Source organism: Stenella coeruleoalba, assembly GCF_951394435.1.
Source record: "Stenella coeruleoalba genome assembly, chromosome: 1".
Taxonomy (NCBI): Eukaryota; Metazoa; Chordata; class Mammalia; order Artiodactyla; family Delphinidae; genus Stenella; species Stenella coeruleoalba.
The window spans coordinates 74299983-74317823 of NC_137169.1; the positions used below are offsets into that span (position 1 = coordinate 74299983).

General features: G+C 39.3%; 1 protein-coding gene across 3 annotated transcripts in view; it reads right to left on the reverse strand.

Annotated features, from left to right (window-relative positions):
- Positions 1–1106: 1106 nt before the first annotated feature.
- The window catches only part of MCOLN3 (mucolipin TRP cation channel 3), a 31019-nt gene continuing 14284 nt past the window's right edge, over positions 1107–17841 (reverse strand). For all 3 annotated transcript variants that reach the window (XM_079934088.1, XM_079934087.1, XM_079934089.1), the window contains exons 4-13: positions 16520–16673; positions 15288–15369; positions 15115–15211; positions 11333–11432; positions 8146–8258; positions 7913–8062; positions 4660–4761; positions 4429–4551; positions 3319–3525; positions 1107–1626 (exon numbers count right to left, since the gene is read on the reverse strand). In XM_079934088.1, coding sequence (XP_079790214.1) covers positions 1492–1626; positions 3319–3525; positions 4429–4551; positions 4660–4761; positions 7913–8062; positions 8146–8258; positions 11333–11432; positions 15115–15211; positions 15288–15369; positions 16520–16673 — 1263 coding nt within the window. In that variant the 3' untranslated portion in view covers positions 1107–1491. The remainder of the gene's footprint in view (positions 1627–3318; positions 3526–4428; positions 4552–4659; positions 4762–7912; positions 8063–8145; positions 8259–11332; positions 11433–15114; positions 15212–15287; positions 15370–16519; positions 16674–17841) is intronic.

The following is a 17841-nucleotide window of genomic DNA, read 5'->3' on the forward strand; positions in this document are numbered from 1 at the left end:
GGACTCTGATTCAGTGGGTCTGGAATGGGACTTGAGGTCTTGCATTTCTAACTAGAAGATGTTGCCGGTACTGCTGGTCCACTCACCACTCTTTAAATAGCAAGGCTCTAGGAAAGATTTCACCTGCATGTTTGAGGGAACTGGGGATGGGGAAGAGGGGGGGAGTATGAAACTTAAGGATAGTTGAAGTCAGATCTTTGAAATTTGTGAATATCACACATGCTAAGATGTGAATTATAGTTTCTAGGCACCAAATCTAACAATTCTAAATTAGTAAATTAATTCACAATAGGTATTATGTTTTTCACTTTCAAAAAATCATTTGTTTATGGCAAAGATCCTGGCTCATTTCTCACTGGGTGGTAATAGTCATTGTTTTGTGCTGTGCTTTGTTCCTTTCAAATGTCTATGTCCTGTTCTGTATACGACAGTACAAAGAGTTCTGTACCCTGATTCACATTTATAATGACCAATAACCAAATAACAGAAGAATCTTTTGCTCAATAATGTACTCTAACATGGAAGTTTAAACTTACACACCTTTTTCTTGAATTTCTCTAGCAGGTTGCCTTCATATAAAACTTTCACCGATTTACGATGTTAAAGGGGATTTTTTAAAGAGTCTAGAAAACATGAGACAGGCTAATAGTAAAAATGCAACAATTTTCTGGGATAGGCAGACAAGAACAATATTCACAGTGAAGTTTATGTGGAGGAAAAAAATGCTACCCTTTTCTGTGAGACTGAATGTGCCTAGGAGGGGCACAGCACATCATGCACTTTTCACAAGGCTGTGCAAGTACCAATAAAACAATCCTTGTGGGATCGAATATGCATTTGGTATGCAGTTTAATTTTCATAGGTGTATAGAATACTCCTTCAACTTTGTCCTTTAACACTAAAGGAAAAGAGAAAACTTATACTAAAAAACCTGATCTGCTCCAGAACTAAAAGCGGTATCAAATAACAGTTGTCCTTCATAGCCAAATACAAGACTGTTAGCTGGTGATGTTTTTTTCTTTCTTATTCTTTCCTTTAAGAGATTTTAAAATGCAATGATTACTGGATATACAGCAATCATCCTCTCTCTCAAGGACAGCCCCTGAGAATGGTCCAGGCCAGGGTTGGTGAGTTGTCTGAGGTCAGTTCAGGCATGGTTTCCACTGATGACACAGTCAGAATAACTGGAAGCAAGAGTAGAGAAGGGTATGGAAAACACATTCTAAAGCTATGGCAAAAATAAACAGGACAAGAATCCAACAGTTTCCCTCATCAAAGTTAGGTTTACAAAAAAAAATAAGCCCAGCCTAAAGCTGCAAAGACATTAAATATTGCTTTAAAATATAAACACAGTTCTTGATGAATTACAGCCATCAATTTGCTCAAAATAATAGTCTTCAAACATACTACATCTGATCTTAAAATATCCATTTTGTCTCCCAACTCAGCTACACATTATAGTTCCCTCCAGGGCATAGATTAGCCTAATAGCTACTTTTTACAACAGCAGAATATAGAGACTGCAGGCTCTTCTTCTAATCTGTACTTTCCAGAATTGGGCAGATCTTTGCACTCTGATATAAATACACGAAGTTCAGTCTCAGGGAAGCCATCTTGTTGGTAATGCTATACAGAAGAATTAAAAAAAAAAAGTTTTCATTAATAAGTCCCCTGAAAACAGCTTTATTTCAAATTCAAAGTGGATCATTTAGCTACACAGTGGGGATTTTTCTAAAGGGATAGTTTACTTGCTTCCAAGTATTTTCATGGGGATGTAGCCTCTAGAGCCAGTCTTAGGTTTGGCTAAGGAAAAGTGGGTCTAGGATTCTGCAGTGCCCTGCTCTCTTTTGTGGGTCTGATTCAACCCCAGATGGGCATGTTGCATCTGAGAGCTCCTTCCAGGTAAAATCCAGCCTGCACACCCTTATGGAGTCTGTCTTCCAGACAGACAGATTTATTTAAAGGCCTAATATTTATATCAGTTTGGGAGTCTAAGATCTCTAGAATGGGCCCTGACCAGCAAGGATCAGAAAGGACTCGCCCATCTGACAAGTGCTCTGAGACCATGGAAGCAGGTTAACATCTAAACTACGAGTTTTAGGCTTGTGTCATCCAGAGCTGTCAACTCATGTTATTCTTTGAGACCTCAGATGTCACCCTCTAATAATATATATATATAGCTCTCTGCATGCAGAGTTGAAGGTAGTGAATTTTTAGAGCACCATGGAAAGGGATTTGTACAGGTACAACTACCTTCTTTCCCAGTCTCCTTGGTGACTCTAAGCAAGTCTGCCAAGCAAGTATTGACGACAGTCGGTTCCTGACATCTGATTCAGTAAGAATGAAGTCAGAACCCGGGCTTCGTGAGCAAGGTATTTGTAATTATCAATTCATAATCCATCAACTCCTGATGGTCTTTCTCCTTACAATCGCATGGCATCATGTTTCATTACCCCTCTCGTGCTCAGAAAGAAAAGTCCCCAAGTGGAAGTGTCTATGCCAATAGTATACCTAACAGTATAATGTTATTAGAAATTTAAATACAGATGGATATTTATTCTGCCTTTCCATAATTCAAAGGGCTCAAACTGATTTTTAAATATTCAATGTGGAGTGACAATATGAATAACAGCTTTTCAAATCATGTTTCTGACTGTGTAACACACACATGGCTCATACTTGACACATTAATCCCCTGACTGTTCTGGAGACCAGGCCTCTGGGGTAGTCCCATGCAGGGGTTCATTCCAAATGAAGAGGTCAATTTTTCTTTATGAAAAGTGGATTTTAAAAGCTCCCACAAAATTTCAACTGTCTGTTTCACTCACTCAGTATCTACTGATCCTTATAATTCTAATAAACTATTTGAAACCCTGTCTGAAAGAGCACAATTACTCAGAGACAAAACTTTCAACATTCTAGAAATTCTATTTCTCTTTCATTTCTGTTTTTAGTATCTAAAATTGAGATCCTTCTTCTCTACCCTGAAGAAATTACCATTCCATTGATCCCCTCCCCCTCAGGTACTGTATTTTTTCTTTTTTTTTTTTTTTGCCTTACGCGGGCCTCTCACTGTTGTGGCCTCTCCCGTCGCGGAGCACAGGCTCCGGATACGCAGGCTCAGAGGCCATGGCTCACGGACCCAGCCGCTCCGCGGCATGTGGGATCTTCCCGGACCGGGGCACGAACCCGTGTGCCCTGAATCGGCAGGCAGACTCTCAACCGCTGCGCCACCAGGGAAGCCCCAGGTACTGTATTTTATTGCCACTCTGCAAGTTCTAGGAAAATGCTGCTCCTCCTTGTTCTTGATGAACCTACCTTAATTGTTTCATACGTATCAGTGATCAGTGCAATAAAAAGACTTAAAATCATGTATATAAAGAGGCTGATGAATGAGTAGAGGTAAATCCTGCTAAAGAGCCAGACCAAGTAACTCTTCTGCTGCATGTTTGCAAATGTGGCAAACATATCATCTCCGTTTATCAGCGAGAAAAGGCACTCAGAGACCATGTTCAGAGAACGGAACTGGAAAAACAAAAAAGAAAAGTTCACTTTACTAGGTGTTCCTTCCCATTGGAGACTTTGATCATGACACCATATTAAAAATAGTGGGACTAGATATCTCAAGTTACCCCTTCAAACAAATAACCTGGGGTAACCACAAGCATTTTTTTTTTAACAAGAGAAAATCACACCAAAGTTTGATAACATGTACACATTGGAGACACCCAGGAAAATGGAGTCATTCCTCCAGGCATTTGTCTTGTGATGTACGTAACATGTACATGCCTACTGTTTTTCTTGGAACAAGCAGCTCCTTCAGACGCTCCTCTTAATAGGAGCAGCCTGAACTGAAGATAGGAGAGCTGGTCTGCACCTTCAGTGCTTTTCTGAGTCAAGCTTTACCCTCCCATTTACCTTGGTAGAAAGAGATCCTTGAAATACTTCTGTGAGAAACACAGGTTCCAACCATGCATACTCATGCTTCTCATTTTAAAGTTTATGCCATTTAAGATGATGGCATTACACTCAAGACTATAACTCTGGTGAACAAAATATTCAATATTTCTTCAAGTTTCTCCCTATACTACTTTTTTAAATAAAGTCAAATTTCAATAAGACTTAACTAAATAGCCCACTCTAGTATATATCGATGAATCAAATTGGCAAGTTTGACTTCGCTGACGGTAAGAAAGACTTAATTATCTGACATATTCCACAAAAGGAGTTGAGGCAGTCAAGTGAATCAGTTATCCTCTCAAGGTGGTCTTACCTTACCAATTTATAAACTTGGCAATAGATACATTACCTACAACATTTTAAGGCTGAGCCACAAAGTAAAAGGAGCTTATTTTAAAAGGATAATAAGCCACTGGCACTACTCTGAGAGCTTAATAACAGCAAGAAAAAAAAATTGTTTATCAGTACCTTATCATGGTAAGGCCCCAGCACAATCCATCCACAGAAGCAATAGCCTAAGTAAATCATAGCTGCACAGCAGCAGAACCTGATGACGTTGGGCAGCGCTGCCTGAAGGGTGAGAATTAGGAGCTGGGAAAGTAAGAGACGTCATTAGAATCCCTTTGTCCTTTAGACAAAGCGGTGCAATAACTTTGAAAGAGAAATACCAGCAGCTTGGAGAACCGTGGAATTCCTTACATTGTATTTCTGAAAGAAACCAAGGTATCGGATGACTCCTAGCCACACGAGCATGGTAGAGGTACCAAGAAGTATGCTACAGACATCATAACTTGTCAGACTCTAAAACAGAGTGGAAAAAATAATCAGTTATGTAGCAGAAATTCATTTGGGGCAAAAATTATTTGTTGAGTAGCAATGAGTCGGCACTGTTCTAGATGCTAAGGACAAAGCAGTGAACAAACAAAATTCCCTGCCCTCGTGAAGCTTATATTCTAGTGTGGAGAGAGAGATGATAGAAATAAATTAGCAAAACCCTCAGTACGTTAGCTGATGGTAAGTGCTGAGGAGACAATTCAGGGGAGGGGATAAGGGAAGGCTGTATGTTGCATTTCAAATAGCATGGACTGATCACTGAACAGGTGGCCTTTGAGTAAAGACATGAAGGGAGTGAGGGAGCAAGCCAAGCAAAAATCTTGTGGAAGATTTCCAGGCACAGGGACCTGTAAGAGCAGAGGCCCCAAAGCAGGAGGGTGCCTCGCAAGATAGTGAGTCTGGCTGGAGTGAGCTATGGGGGAGAGTGTGCAGTCACAGAGGGGAGGGGGCAGGTAGTTTAAGGCCTCACGAGTGTAATTTAAAAACTTTACCTGTTATTCTGAATAGACTGGGGAGATTGAGGCTCTGAACAGGAGTGATATGTTGGGAGCAGATTGTTGGAAGAGTGAGACGGTTACTGCAATAATGCAGATGAGAGCTGACAGTGCCTTGGACCAGGATGGCAACAGTGAAGGTGATGAGGTGATTTTTTTAAGGGAGACAAATAGGATTTCCTCTTGGATGAGATATGGAGGAGAGGGGATTAGTGAAAGAGAGGAGTTGAGGATGAATCTATGGCTTTTGTCTTGAGCAACGGAAAAGAGTTGCCATTAAGTGAACTTAGAAAGGCCATGGAGAAGCAGGTTTGGACTGTGGAGGTGGAGATTTCAGGAGTTCTGTTTCAGGTATGTTAAATCTGTGAGGCCAGGTAGACATCCAAGTGAAGATGTGGAATAGACAGTTGGATATTTGAGACTGGAGTTCAGGGAATAATTCCAAGCTGGAGATAGAGATTTGAAAATCACTGGAAAATAGACACTATTTAACACAATGGGACAGGATGAGATCACCAAGACAGTGGCAGAAAAAGAAGGTGTCCAAGCACCGTGCCTTGAAATACTGTCACTTTCATAGGTTGGTGAGATGAGAAGGAACCAACAATGGAAAGTCAGAAGACCAGCCAGTGATTTAGGAGGAAAACCAGGTAAGTGACAGCCAGTGAAAAAGTTCATCAACAAAGAGGGCGTGCTTGCAGTGCTAAAAGCTGCTGATTGGTCAAAATGAGGATAAGTAATTGATTATTGAATGTAGCAACACGAGAGGTCATTGGAACATTGCCCTGGAGTGGCAGGGCAGCCTGACTGGAACAGATACAAGAGGGAATGGGAAGCGCAGAGTCAGAAACAGGATTAAATACTCTTTTGAGGTATTTTGCTGTATAAAGGGAAGCAGAGAAATGGGGAAGTAGCTGGAGGGAGAATAGGTTGAGATTTTGCCTTTTTAGAAAGGATAAAAAAAAAAAAAAACATGCTGATGGAAATGTCCTGGTAGAGAATGAGAAATTGAGGATGCATGAGAAAAGGAGGAAGAATAGCTGGACCCATGCCCTGGAGTAAGCAAGCAGGGACGGCATCTGAAAGGCAGGAGGTGGAGAAGTTGGCCTTGGATAGTAACCTAAATAATATATCTACAGTAGCAGAGAAAAAGCAAAGCATATGGGCACTGATGCTGGCAGGTATATAAGTGAAGTGGAAATTTGTGGAATTCCTATTTTGTTTCCATTATTTTGTGAAATAGGAAGTGAGGTCATCAGCTGAGAGTGAGGATGGGGCAGGGAGTATTACAAGCTTCAAAAGAGAAGAAATATGAAATGATCAGCTAGAAGACAGGGGGAATGAATAGCTTAGAAAAATGCAGAAAGATTGTTGGACACCATTAAAGGCTCATTGAAGTTAATGGTAGGTGAGGTTGGTAAAAATAAAGATTTGCTGCAAATCTCCCCCTACTCCTCCTTTTTTGGTCCCTACAGTTAAACATCTATTCTAATGATATATACTACATTGACATATAGGGACAGCTGCTCCATGGCCTCCTAAACCCATTCTCTCTTTCTGAGGTACATGCCTGGGCTATCTCCCCCAGTTCCCTTGCCGTTAGATGTGACTAAATTCTATCCAGTAGGACTGAACAGAAATGAAGGCTGCCATTCTGAGCCAGGTTATAAGACTGTGAGAGACCTACTACCATACCAGGTTTTCCCTTCCATGGGTTGCAATCTGTTTGTGAGGCAACCCAGCATCAGTCATGCTGTCTGGGTGAGCCCTTAATGGTCGGCAGAGAAAAAGATGGGACAAACTTGGATTCCTGAACGGTGTGGAGCTGAGCAACTTGCCAGCACGTAAAATCCACCCTGACTATTACATGAGGGAGAAATAAACGCCTGTCTTAACTGAGCCATTGCATTTGGGGTCTCTGCCCAGGAATCTGAACCATAAGAGGCTCCCCACGTGGATCATACTCATATTTAGTTGTAGTCAGGCTAGAAAAATATAAATTTGAACAAGATTAGTTTGAACAGTATTCGTTTTGTTTTGTCTTGCTTTTGATTTTTGTTTTGGGGGAGGGTTGATATCCAGGCTGGATTCCTCCTAACTTAAAATGGAAAACCTTGTAGTACATAAATAGGAAAAGTAGGAAAATGGGAATATTCTCCATTTAAATGGACAAAGGGAACAACTGCAAGGACTCACACAATAGTAGTTTGACCTCACTTCCCTCCACCTACCCCCAGCCGACTCTTTTTGTTGAAGATTCTGGTATTTCTTGTAAGAACAACAAAAAACACCTTTTACTTTAGTTACCTTGGAGTGTGTATGACTTTTGGTGTGTGTAAGAATTCACAGGCCCCACCCCCAGAGTTCACATTCAGTAGGTCTAACGTGGGGTATTTACCAACTACCCAAATGATCCTGATGCAGAGGACTGTGAATCACACTTTGGAAAACTCAACCTAAAAGATTTCTGGACCAGATTTTTACAAGTTACTGTTATTTCAGGTTTACTCAAGAAAATGTTTGAAAGAAATAATTTACTCTGAATTCTTAACGTTTTGGAAAAAATAAATGATCGTTAATGCAAATCTGATACTAACAATGACATAAATAGGAAAAAATTTTACCTTAGCTTGGATTTCCATTTTCAGAATTGATCCAGTAATGGTTAATATGTCACTAATAATAATCATAATATACCATCCATTGACGAATTCCATTCGATCAGAAACAGAAACTTCCTTCTTATAATGGAGGAGGAAAAAATTGACAAATTCCTTTTGGGAAAAGAAGGGAGGCACGGTGAATTTCTCTATCAATCAAAATGTCCATCACATTCCTAGAAAGCAGAGATCCCTACCTGCTGGAGCTGAAGTCCTTTCACCACAGATCGAACACACAGGATTAACGAAGCCAGGCATATCAGAATAACGAAGGCATCAAAGATCATCATGTAATGAGTGTTCTTCTGAACTGGAAGGAAAGTGGATTACCTGCTTATGCAGTGCAACATTAATATGGTGACACATACTTATTTTTCTTTTCATTTTTAGCCTCATTTATTTTAACGGCTGCATTGCATACTTCAGTATAGATGTACAATACTGTATTTGTAAAGACACTTGGATTGGAATCTGGTTTTCCCTGCTACAGACCATTCTCCAGGTCCTCTTTGTGCACAGGTGCAAGTGATCCTTTAGGTGGATGAATATCCAAAGATGGAACTGTTGGGGTAAGGCATATGCATCTTTCTAAAAGAAGATCTAAGAAATTGCTCTCCAAAAAGATCATGAAAGTTTACATACCTACACATACCTCCACATCTACTCCATATTCTTTAATTTTTGCCAGTTAAAAGAGCAAATGATTTGAAATGCCGTCTTTACCATGTATCACATGGCCGTTTGTATTCAAGTACCATATCTTACCCTTCTGACGTTTTCGTGTGTTGTAACGCCTAAGAAAAATACCTCTCATTACTCTTTCCTAGAATTTCTGCTGGCTAGTCTTGCTTGTTATATTTCCATATATTCTTCAGGGCCAGATTGTCAAATTCCAATAAAAATCCTACAGGTAATTTTGGGGGGGAGTCACGTTGAATTTATAGATTAATTTAGGAAGACTTGACATATTCATCATGTTGAATCCCTTGTCCAAAAACATAGTGTGCCTTTTAATTGATTCAAGTCTTCTTTCTGCATCCTTCAGAAGCATTTTCAAGTTTTATACGGATCCTTCACACTATGTTTAGAATAATTTAAATAATTCAAGCATTCTTTGCACAAAGACAACAAAGAGAAAAGGCTCAGATACAGATTCTTCCATGAGTATTTAAAGACTAAAAGTCCTTCTTTTAAAAATCATCACAACCATCCATCAAAGATCTTTATTTATCAACTTGTAGTCTTTTGTTCTTAATACCGTTAGGGTTCCTGCATATCCTATTTAAATATACTTATCTAGGTATAAAATACTTATTAAGCATCAGGTGTGTTTCTACATGTTGAGAGTATAATGGGTGAACAAGACAGACGAATCCCCTGACCTTGTGGAACTTCTATTCTACTCCAGCGATATAAGAGAAAAAAGTGAACAGGTAAATGAACGAATTATTTTCTGACAGGAGTAAGAGATATGAATAAAGTAAATCCAAATAGGTAACATGTATTGAGTGCATTTCCTGCCGGGCATAGTTCTAAGAATTTTATAGGTTTTAACTCAGTTGCACCTCACAGCAACACCCACGAGGTAGATGTGATTATCCCACTTTGCAGGTGAGAACTGAAGCACAGAGAGGTCACAGAACTTGCCCAAGGTTCCACGGCCAGTAAGTGGCAAAGTCAGTATTCAAACCTTTGCAGTCTGTCTCCAGCATCCATCACTCTGTGTTAGTGGCTCTTAGCATCCCTTGGGAACTTGTTAGGAATGCATATTCTCCTGCCTTACCCTAGACCCAGTGAATCAGAAACTGTGTTTTCCTAAGCTCTCTAGGTAACACTAAATTTTGACCACCATTGCTGAGGGAGCTTTGGGTGCGGGAATGGGGAAAAGAAAGGTTCACTTATACCACACAATGAAGGAAGGCCTCACCAAAGAGGCAGTGGGTTTTAGCTGAGACCTGAGTGACAAGGCAGAGCCACCCATGCAGAGATTCTGGGAATCAGTCCTCCCAGCATAAGCAGAGCCAGGTGAAGAGAGGTGGGCAGAGGGCTGGCCGTCACATGCTCTCTTACAGAGCGTGTCTTTACTTAACAAGCTGTACTGCTCTATGCTGATAGAAAGAACTCAAGACTATTCTGAAATGAAGCATCCCGTAATTTTGTCAAGAGGCATCTAATTGTCACACGAAGGACTAAATCTACTTCAGAAAAACTTAAAATTCAAGAAACAAACATTTGAGAGAAAGCCTATGTTCCAGGCACCTTCATATGCTCTCATTTTCCCTATTCTCAAGTTTGTGGAGAAGTATTACAATGTTTACAGATGACAAAACAGGCTTGTGTTTCAAATAAACAACTTTGTGATTGAAATAAAAGTTTGTGATTCAAGATCTTCATATATTTGAAGTTACCTATTAGTGAAAAGAATGAAGACATTTTATTTTATTTTATTTACTCATACTATCTCATTACTACATCTGAACTTCGTGAATCCATTAGTTGGAAACCCTAAAGTAATTATTATACAAGTATGGTCTGAATAAGGATTCCCTGCACATTCCTGGGTCTCACCCCCAGATCTACAGACCGTCTTGTATGAAGCTGGAGAAACTGCATCTTAGCAGGTACTTAGAATGATGCTTCTTTTCAATAGAATCTGAGACCCTCTAACCTAATCATTAAAATCTAGCACAACACACCACTACATATCAATATAAGGGACTAGGAAATTAGATCAATTCTTCCCAGTCAGTTTTATCCAGTTCAGCTCCAAAATTCTCAGTGATACTCAGTTTATACCTGAGTTTGTGTCCATATTTCTAGGAATGCACCCTTTCCTTATTTCGTCTACTTTTTTGACCTAGATAGAAGATAATTATAAGGTGTGGGATACTTCAGGGTCAAATCCTACCTGACTTCTCCCTGGCTGTATGACCCCATACACACCAACATTCACTGAGCCTTAGTTTCTTCATCTGTAAAAATAGGGATGTTACCTATCTCAAAGATATTTTAAAATATTGAAGTGAGGAAGATGTAGGTGGAAGTATTATACTTATGCAATAAGCACTTGATAAACATTGGTTTGAGTATATGTGATTTTCTTTTTGCTGGGGGGATTATAAGCATTTTTTTCTTTTTGGTAAGGAATAGGCCAGTGAGGGCACATGGAGAAGGCAGGAAAAGCCACTGTGATTACTAATAACTTGGGAATTACTTGGAACATCAGACAACTACAATGAATTGATCTACTTGCAGAGAATTAGGGACTTGGGTATGGTCCAATTCTTTCATTTAATGTTCCACACATCCTTGGGACAAGTAATTTAATAACCATTTAATATTATTTAATAACCATCTTTAAAACTAGTGAAATTCATCACTTACTTGATCCAGATACGTGCCAGTCTTTACATTCCCTGATGGAAATGTCATTATCTAAACTTATCTTAATTCTTCCACTGTGGGCTTTGTTGTCAAATGTTATCTGTGAAGAACAGGAAAAGGGTAAAAAACATGCCTATAGCTTTTCTTTTTTCTTTTTTTTTTTTTTTGCAGTACGCGGGCCTCTCACTGTTGTGGCCTCTCCCGTTGTGGAGCACAGGCTCTGGACGCGCAGGCTCAGCGGCCATGGCTCACGGGCCCAGCCGCTCTGTGGCATGTGGGATCTTCCCGGACCAGGGCACGAACCCGTGTTCCCTGCATCAGCAGGCGGACTCTCAACAACTGCGCCACCAGGGAAGCCCATACCTATAGTTTTTAAAGCCAAGATGCCTCTATGCATTAATTAGGAAACAATTCTTCCAAAGTTACAGGAGAACCAGACTCTCATCTTTGACCTGTCGCTAACTCTGCTCAACCTTGGGAAGTTCTTTTTATTTCTCTGTGAGCTGAGAAAGTTGAACTAGATCTTCCATAGAGAACATTTAGTCTCTACAATCCTGCTTCCAGGACAGTATTCAAGCCCTGAACCACTTATAAAACAAAAGAATTTCCCCCTCCTTCCCATTCTAAGCACCTCTAGATGCCCTCTTACAATGGGCAAGAGCGAGCACAAGTATGTTTTCCTCTGCCTTCCAGCAGGGCCTCAGCTAAGGATAGATTTTTAATGTTGTTGTAATTCTTACTAACACAGATGCTCATTATTTCTGTCTTGAAACATTTCAAATGGAGCTTTTTTGATTTTCCTTCTAAGACCAGATTTCTTTATCACTATAGAACCATATGTATTACAAAAGGTGTGGTCACAGGGAACCAACAGCATGTCTGGCTTCAACGATAACCATTTTGGGACACCAGGCACCAAAGCCATGCCAGAACACCTTTCATAGTTCTTCCATTGTCTTCCCCTTCTAGCTCCTTCCACTTTCCCCTTGCATACACCAAGAAGGCAAGCTAAGGAAATTAGTCTGGTTTGGGGGTTTTGTTTTTGTTTTTGGTGCCTCTTCTCTCAAGTCCTAAAGAAAAAGAAAAGTTCTTTTAAAGTCTGTCACTTAAATGAGTTTTATTGAAAATCTTCATGTGCAGTAATCAGATACCACTTCAAATATAAGATTTCAAATAAACTTAATAAGTTTAGTTACTCTGTTTCTCCTCATGTTGGACTGTAAGTTTCTTCCCTTGACAAGCAACCAAGGACATTGCTAGTGTCTGTCCATCTCCATAGCTGCTGAGGGAACCAGTCCACAGCCTCACATAAGGAAGATGCTCAGTATTATTTGAATGAGTCAGAGATCCTTGCCAAGGAAAAACCATGCTTTTCCCACAGAAAAAGCCTCAGGGTCTTACAAATAGTAGATGCTCATTAAATAAATTTTGGCTTAATGTCAATCACATCTAAGTAAGGTTTAGAAGAAGCTGAATTCTTTAAATGAAGAAGAAAAAATACTGGGTGTAATTAACAACAGATTAGATAGTACAGAAAAAAAAAGATTGGTGAATTTGAAAACACAGCAATAAAACTATTCAAAATGAAAGAAAGAGAAAAAAAAAGACTGAAAAAAAAAAAAGAAAGAGAGCTGTGGGACAACTTCAAGTACCCAAATATACATATTATTGGAATCTCTGAAGAGTGGGGGTAAAAAGACAGAAAAATATTTGAAGAAATAACACCGAGTAAATGTCAAATATAATGAAAACTATATACCCATAGATCCAAGATACTCAATGAACCCCAAATACAAGAAACACGAAGAAAACTACATCAAGGCATATCAGAATCAAATTGTTAAAATCAGAGATGAAGAGAAAAATTTTAAAGAAGCCAGAGGGGAGAAAATGCATCCCATACAGAAGAACAAAGATGAAGAAGACAGCAGATTTCTTAGCAGTGACAGCAGTTTGTATTGTTTGTATTTTTAGTTTGTAAAAGAGCAACATCTTTAAAGTACTGGGAAAAAAAACAGTCAAACTAGAGTACAATAGCTCAATTTTTTAAAAATCAAGTAATTTTGAAAATTCATAACTTGCTGGTTAATATTAAGATCAAAATCTGTAGCCCAAATAAAAACAGTCTTATAGAATTAGTGCTTTTTCTTATTAAGTAATATGCATAATTATTACATCGTCCTATATTCTGAAAATATTTTTAACCTCCATTTCTGAAAACTTGATTTCTTACAGCCAATCAGTTGAGTATCGTGGACATAACTTTTGATATAAACTACTGCTGAAGTAATAGAAATTTGGACCACATGAAGGCAAGCTGTTATCAAATGCTGTCCTGCATATGCCGATACAGCATTGTGTTACTACTGACTCAGATCCTCGTGAAGTGATGAACTCACATGAGGGGCATCTTGTGCTGCCTAGAGAGCATCAAAAGCTCCATCTGCAACTGGAAGACAGAGAACATAGATGTGATAGGGTAGGCTGAAGGCGAGGAAGCTAACCAGAGCGTTAGAGGCAGCACAAGGGAGGCACTGTGAGCAAAACCCAAAGGCTACAAACATCCACAGTGAGGAAACTGGGTAGCAAGAACCCTTGGCAATGACCTTAAGCAGACTGCCACTGACTGCTGAGAGCTGACCATACAGAGCCTACGAACCTCTGTTCCTTTTGTATTTGAACACCTACTCTGTGCCAGGCACTGACCTTGGTACTAAAGACACAGCGGTGAACAAGACAAGGTCCCTGCCCTCGGAGAACTTACACTGAGGTACAGAAGACAGATAAATAACAAGTAAACAAGTTAGTACAGTAGCCACCCCTTATCCATAGGAGATCTATTCCAAGACCCCTAGTGGATGCCTGGAACCGCAGATAATACCAAACCTTATATACAATGTTTTTTTCCTAGACATACATACCTATGATAAAGTTTAATTTATAAACTAGGCACAGTAAGAGAGTAACAACAATAACTAATAATAAAATAGAACAATTAGAACATATACTATAATACAAGTTATGTGAATGTGGTCTCTCTCTCTCTCTCAAAATATCTTGTACAAATTAAATGCCTTTTTCCATCTTAACCACGCACTTATCACACACTTTGGACATAATTTTTGCAGTTTGGGGTGCAACAGCAAAACTAGCATGGATTTCTTCTTCCGTCTTCACAACGTCATGGATAGAAGATTTCTTCTTCCTGTAGATTTAGCAACCTTAGCATACATTTTTTTTCTTTCTTTATTAAGTTGAGAGCTTTCACTTTTTCACTTAAAGGAATCTTTTAGCATATCAGAATTGTCAGCATCACTACTCTTGCCCTTTGGGGCCATTATTGAGTAAAATAAGGGTTACTTGAACACAAGCACTGTGATACTGGGACAACTGATCTGATAACTGAGACAGCTACTAAGTGACTCACGGGTAGGATACACTGGACCGAAGGATGATTCATATCTGGGGAGGGTCAGAAATTTTTCATTATGCTACTCAGAATGACATGCAATTTAAAATTTATTTCTGGCATTTTCCACTTAATATTTTCAGACCGAGGTTGACCTAGGGTAACTTACCTCAGAAAGCAAAACCGCAGATAAGAAGGGACTACTTCATAACCAAATAGAGCTAGCTGAACCAATGCTTCCCCTGTGCACATCCAAGTGGGATGGGAACATCCTATACATTTGATCACCCCTTAATACAAGTAAATAAGCCTGTAACTAGATAAAACTATTTTTCTCTAGATAGGAATCAAATTCAGCCCAGCCCACACTTACAGTCAGAGTAAAGTCGTAACAATCCGGGAGCTCGTGATGACGAATAGTCTGCAGATTAATGGCCTTCAATTTAAACTGCAGATCCACTGTTATGAGTCTAGAAGACAGGAGACTTCAGTGCAGTGAAAACGTATACACACAAACATGAGTTACACTCCCATCTGTTCCCTCACCTGTGAAAGTCCAGCAGTAACTTGAGTTTTTCTTCTAGTGTTCCAACGTGAAAAGGTTCATCTGGTGCCACAAAGAAACATTCTGCCATAGAAAGGAACAAACCATAATATAGCGCCTAAAATAAATATAGAAAACTGCATCTTGAAAGGATCATATGTTTAAAACTAGATATTCAGATTCTGGTATTTTTGTAAATTAAGATTTTTAAAGCTAAACATCCATACCACGTGGTTACAGTGATTTATTTGTTTTTAATACGTGACTATAACATTTCTGGAGTGGATGGGGGTAGAGAAAGATCTGAACTCTATCTCACTAGTCTTCTACAGAATGCCATCTTCCTTTCTGTCTTTTTAAGCCTAAACTTTGAGGCCCTTCTTCCTTTTTGTATCCTAAGCATATGTTTGAAGCATCTGTAGCGTCTAAGATAAAATTTTCTACGTTTAAAGGATCTTTTTAAAAAAATATTATGTTGACAATTTTTCCTCAATAAACACTGTTTTAAAAAAGGAAGATAGCATATTAGAAGGTTTTCACTAGTCAGTACTATACCCTTTACTATTCTTCTCAAAGAAAAAGTCCCAGTGGCTATTGTTAAAAGTACTTACTTTTTGACTCGATGACCTAAGTTAACGTTTTAGATACAAACTGCAAATAGAACTTTGCTAATAAGAATAAGCTGTGCTATTCTAAGCTCTGGTTTTCATTCCCTGCCCGGCCCCCCAGGCCCAGCCTACCCCAAAGACACTGAATAGTGAAGTGCTGTTGAGCAGAGAGAGTTTTATATACATCAAGAATTTGCAAGCAAACTGTTTTATAAGGACAGTATCTGTCTATTTAACTGGCTTATCCAGCAGAGAGGCTGTGGAATACAGTGGCTAAGGGCATGGCCTGGGTCAAATTTCAGCACTGCCTCTTACTAGCTCCATCATGAGCAGATCACTTAACCTTCTGAGCCACACTTCAGTCTTCTATAAAACAAGGATAATAATAAACTTGCCTCGTTGGTTTTTGTGGGGGGTTTTGTTTGTTTGTTTGTTTGTTTTAAGAATCATGAGTTATAGTGAAGTGCCTGACACAACTCTGATAAAGTTCTTACTATGACCTAATAGCACAGGCCAAATCAATGTTTTCAGAGATGAAATTAGTATAAATAAGTATAAATTGATTTATAAATAAGTATACATCAAGGAGTTAAAAATGGAAGTTCTAGCTTATAGAAGAACATCACCAGTTTCAATTTCTGGATCAATGTCAAAGGTATCATTTCCAGGACAGATGTTTCCTTGCTTGTAGAAGTGCTGACAGATGGCCATGGCTGACTGCTCCGTGCCCTTGTTCTCATAAGCGTGATTCCCAACTGAGATGTTGCGTAGCTGCAAGTACTTCAACCAAAAAGAGAAACAGAAAAAGTGGAACACCCAGACAGGTGGAAGTGAAGCCATGATTCCCCTCCCTCCCTGCCTTTGAAACGGCAGGTTCCCACCTCCTGTCCATGTGGAGACTTGCACGCTAATATGCAGAGTAATTAACATGCTACTGTGCATCAGGACCGCAGAGGTCAAAGAGCACTCTTGAATTAATTAGAGTTCTGGGTTCAGGTCTCATTTCTGTGACCTTGAGCAAGTCATAGACTTTATGAGCTGCTGCTTTCTTATCTGCAAAATTAAAGGCTTAATTTAACCTTAAATAAATTCTCAGGTTCTTTCCTCCTTTAAAGAACTATGTTTAGGAACTGACTTTTACATTTAATGTGAATATAAATTTTATTTATCTTTGAACTATTTACTATAAAGTCAGAGTTCTGCTTTACTATAATATAGGAAATGGGATAAAATTGTTCCAGGGTAACCAGCAAAACTTTGTCTAAAAATAATGTATTTTTTAAATCTTTATCTTTGTAAGAACACAGCTTGGTTACTTTTATAGCAATTTTCTCTTACTGAAAGCCCTCCCATGGCTTCCTGTCTCTCAGAATAAACTTCACAGCTCTTTTCCAGGGCCTGTTAAGCCCTGAGAGACCTATAGCCCTATCCCTGGCCCTTCCCTTACTCCTTTGCACACTTGCCTTAAACATACTAAATGTTTTCTAGCCTTTAGGGCCTTTGCTGTTGTCACTCCTTCAACCTGAAATATTCTTCCCCAGACTTCAAGTCCCCAGAGAGGTCTTTTCTGACCATCCTGAGTCCATTGTTAATATTTTATGCCACTTAATTTTTTTTTTCATAGCACTCATCACTGTTGGAAATCAACTGATTTTGGCTAAACTTGTTTAAAATCCATCTCCTCCATTAGAATGTAAGTTCCACAGGGCAAGGAGTTTATCAAGTCCACTGCTCTAACCCCAGCACTTAGAACGGTATTGTAGGCAGATAGGGTAGGGGAGGTCCCTGGAGAAAGAGAACAGGCATGGATTTCTTGACATAAGAGAAGCCATTTTTGGCCTAAGCCTTTTTGTGATCTAATGCTGGTCCTTGAACAGGTCTCAGTAATTAATAATATTAAGGGAACAATAGAATGCAGAAACAGGCAAGAGAAGTAACAACAGCAAAG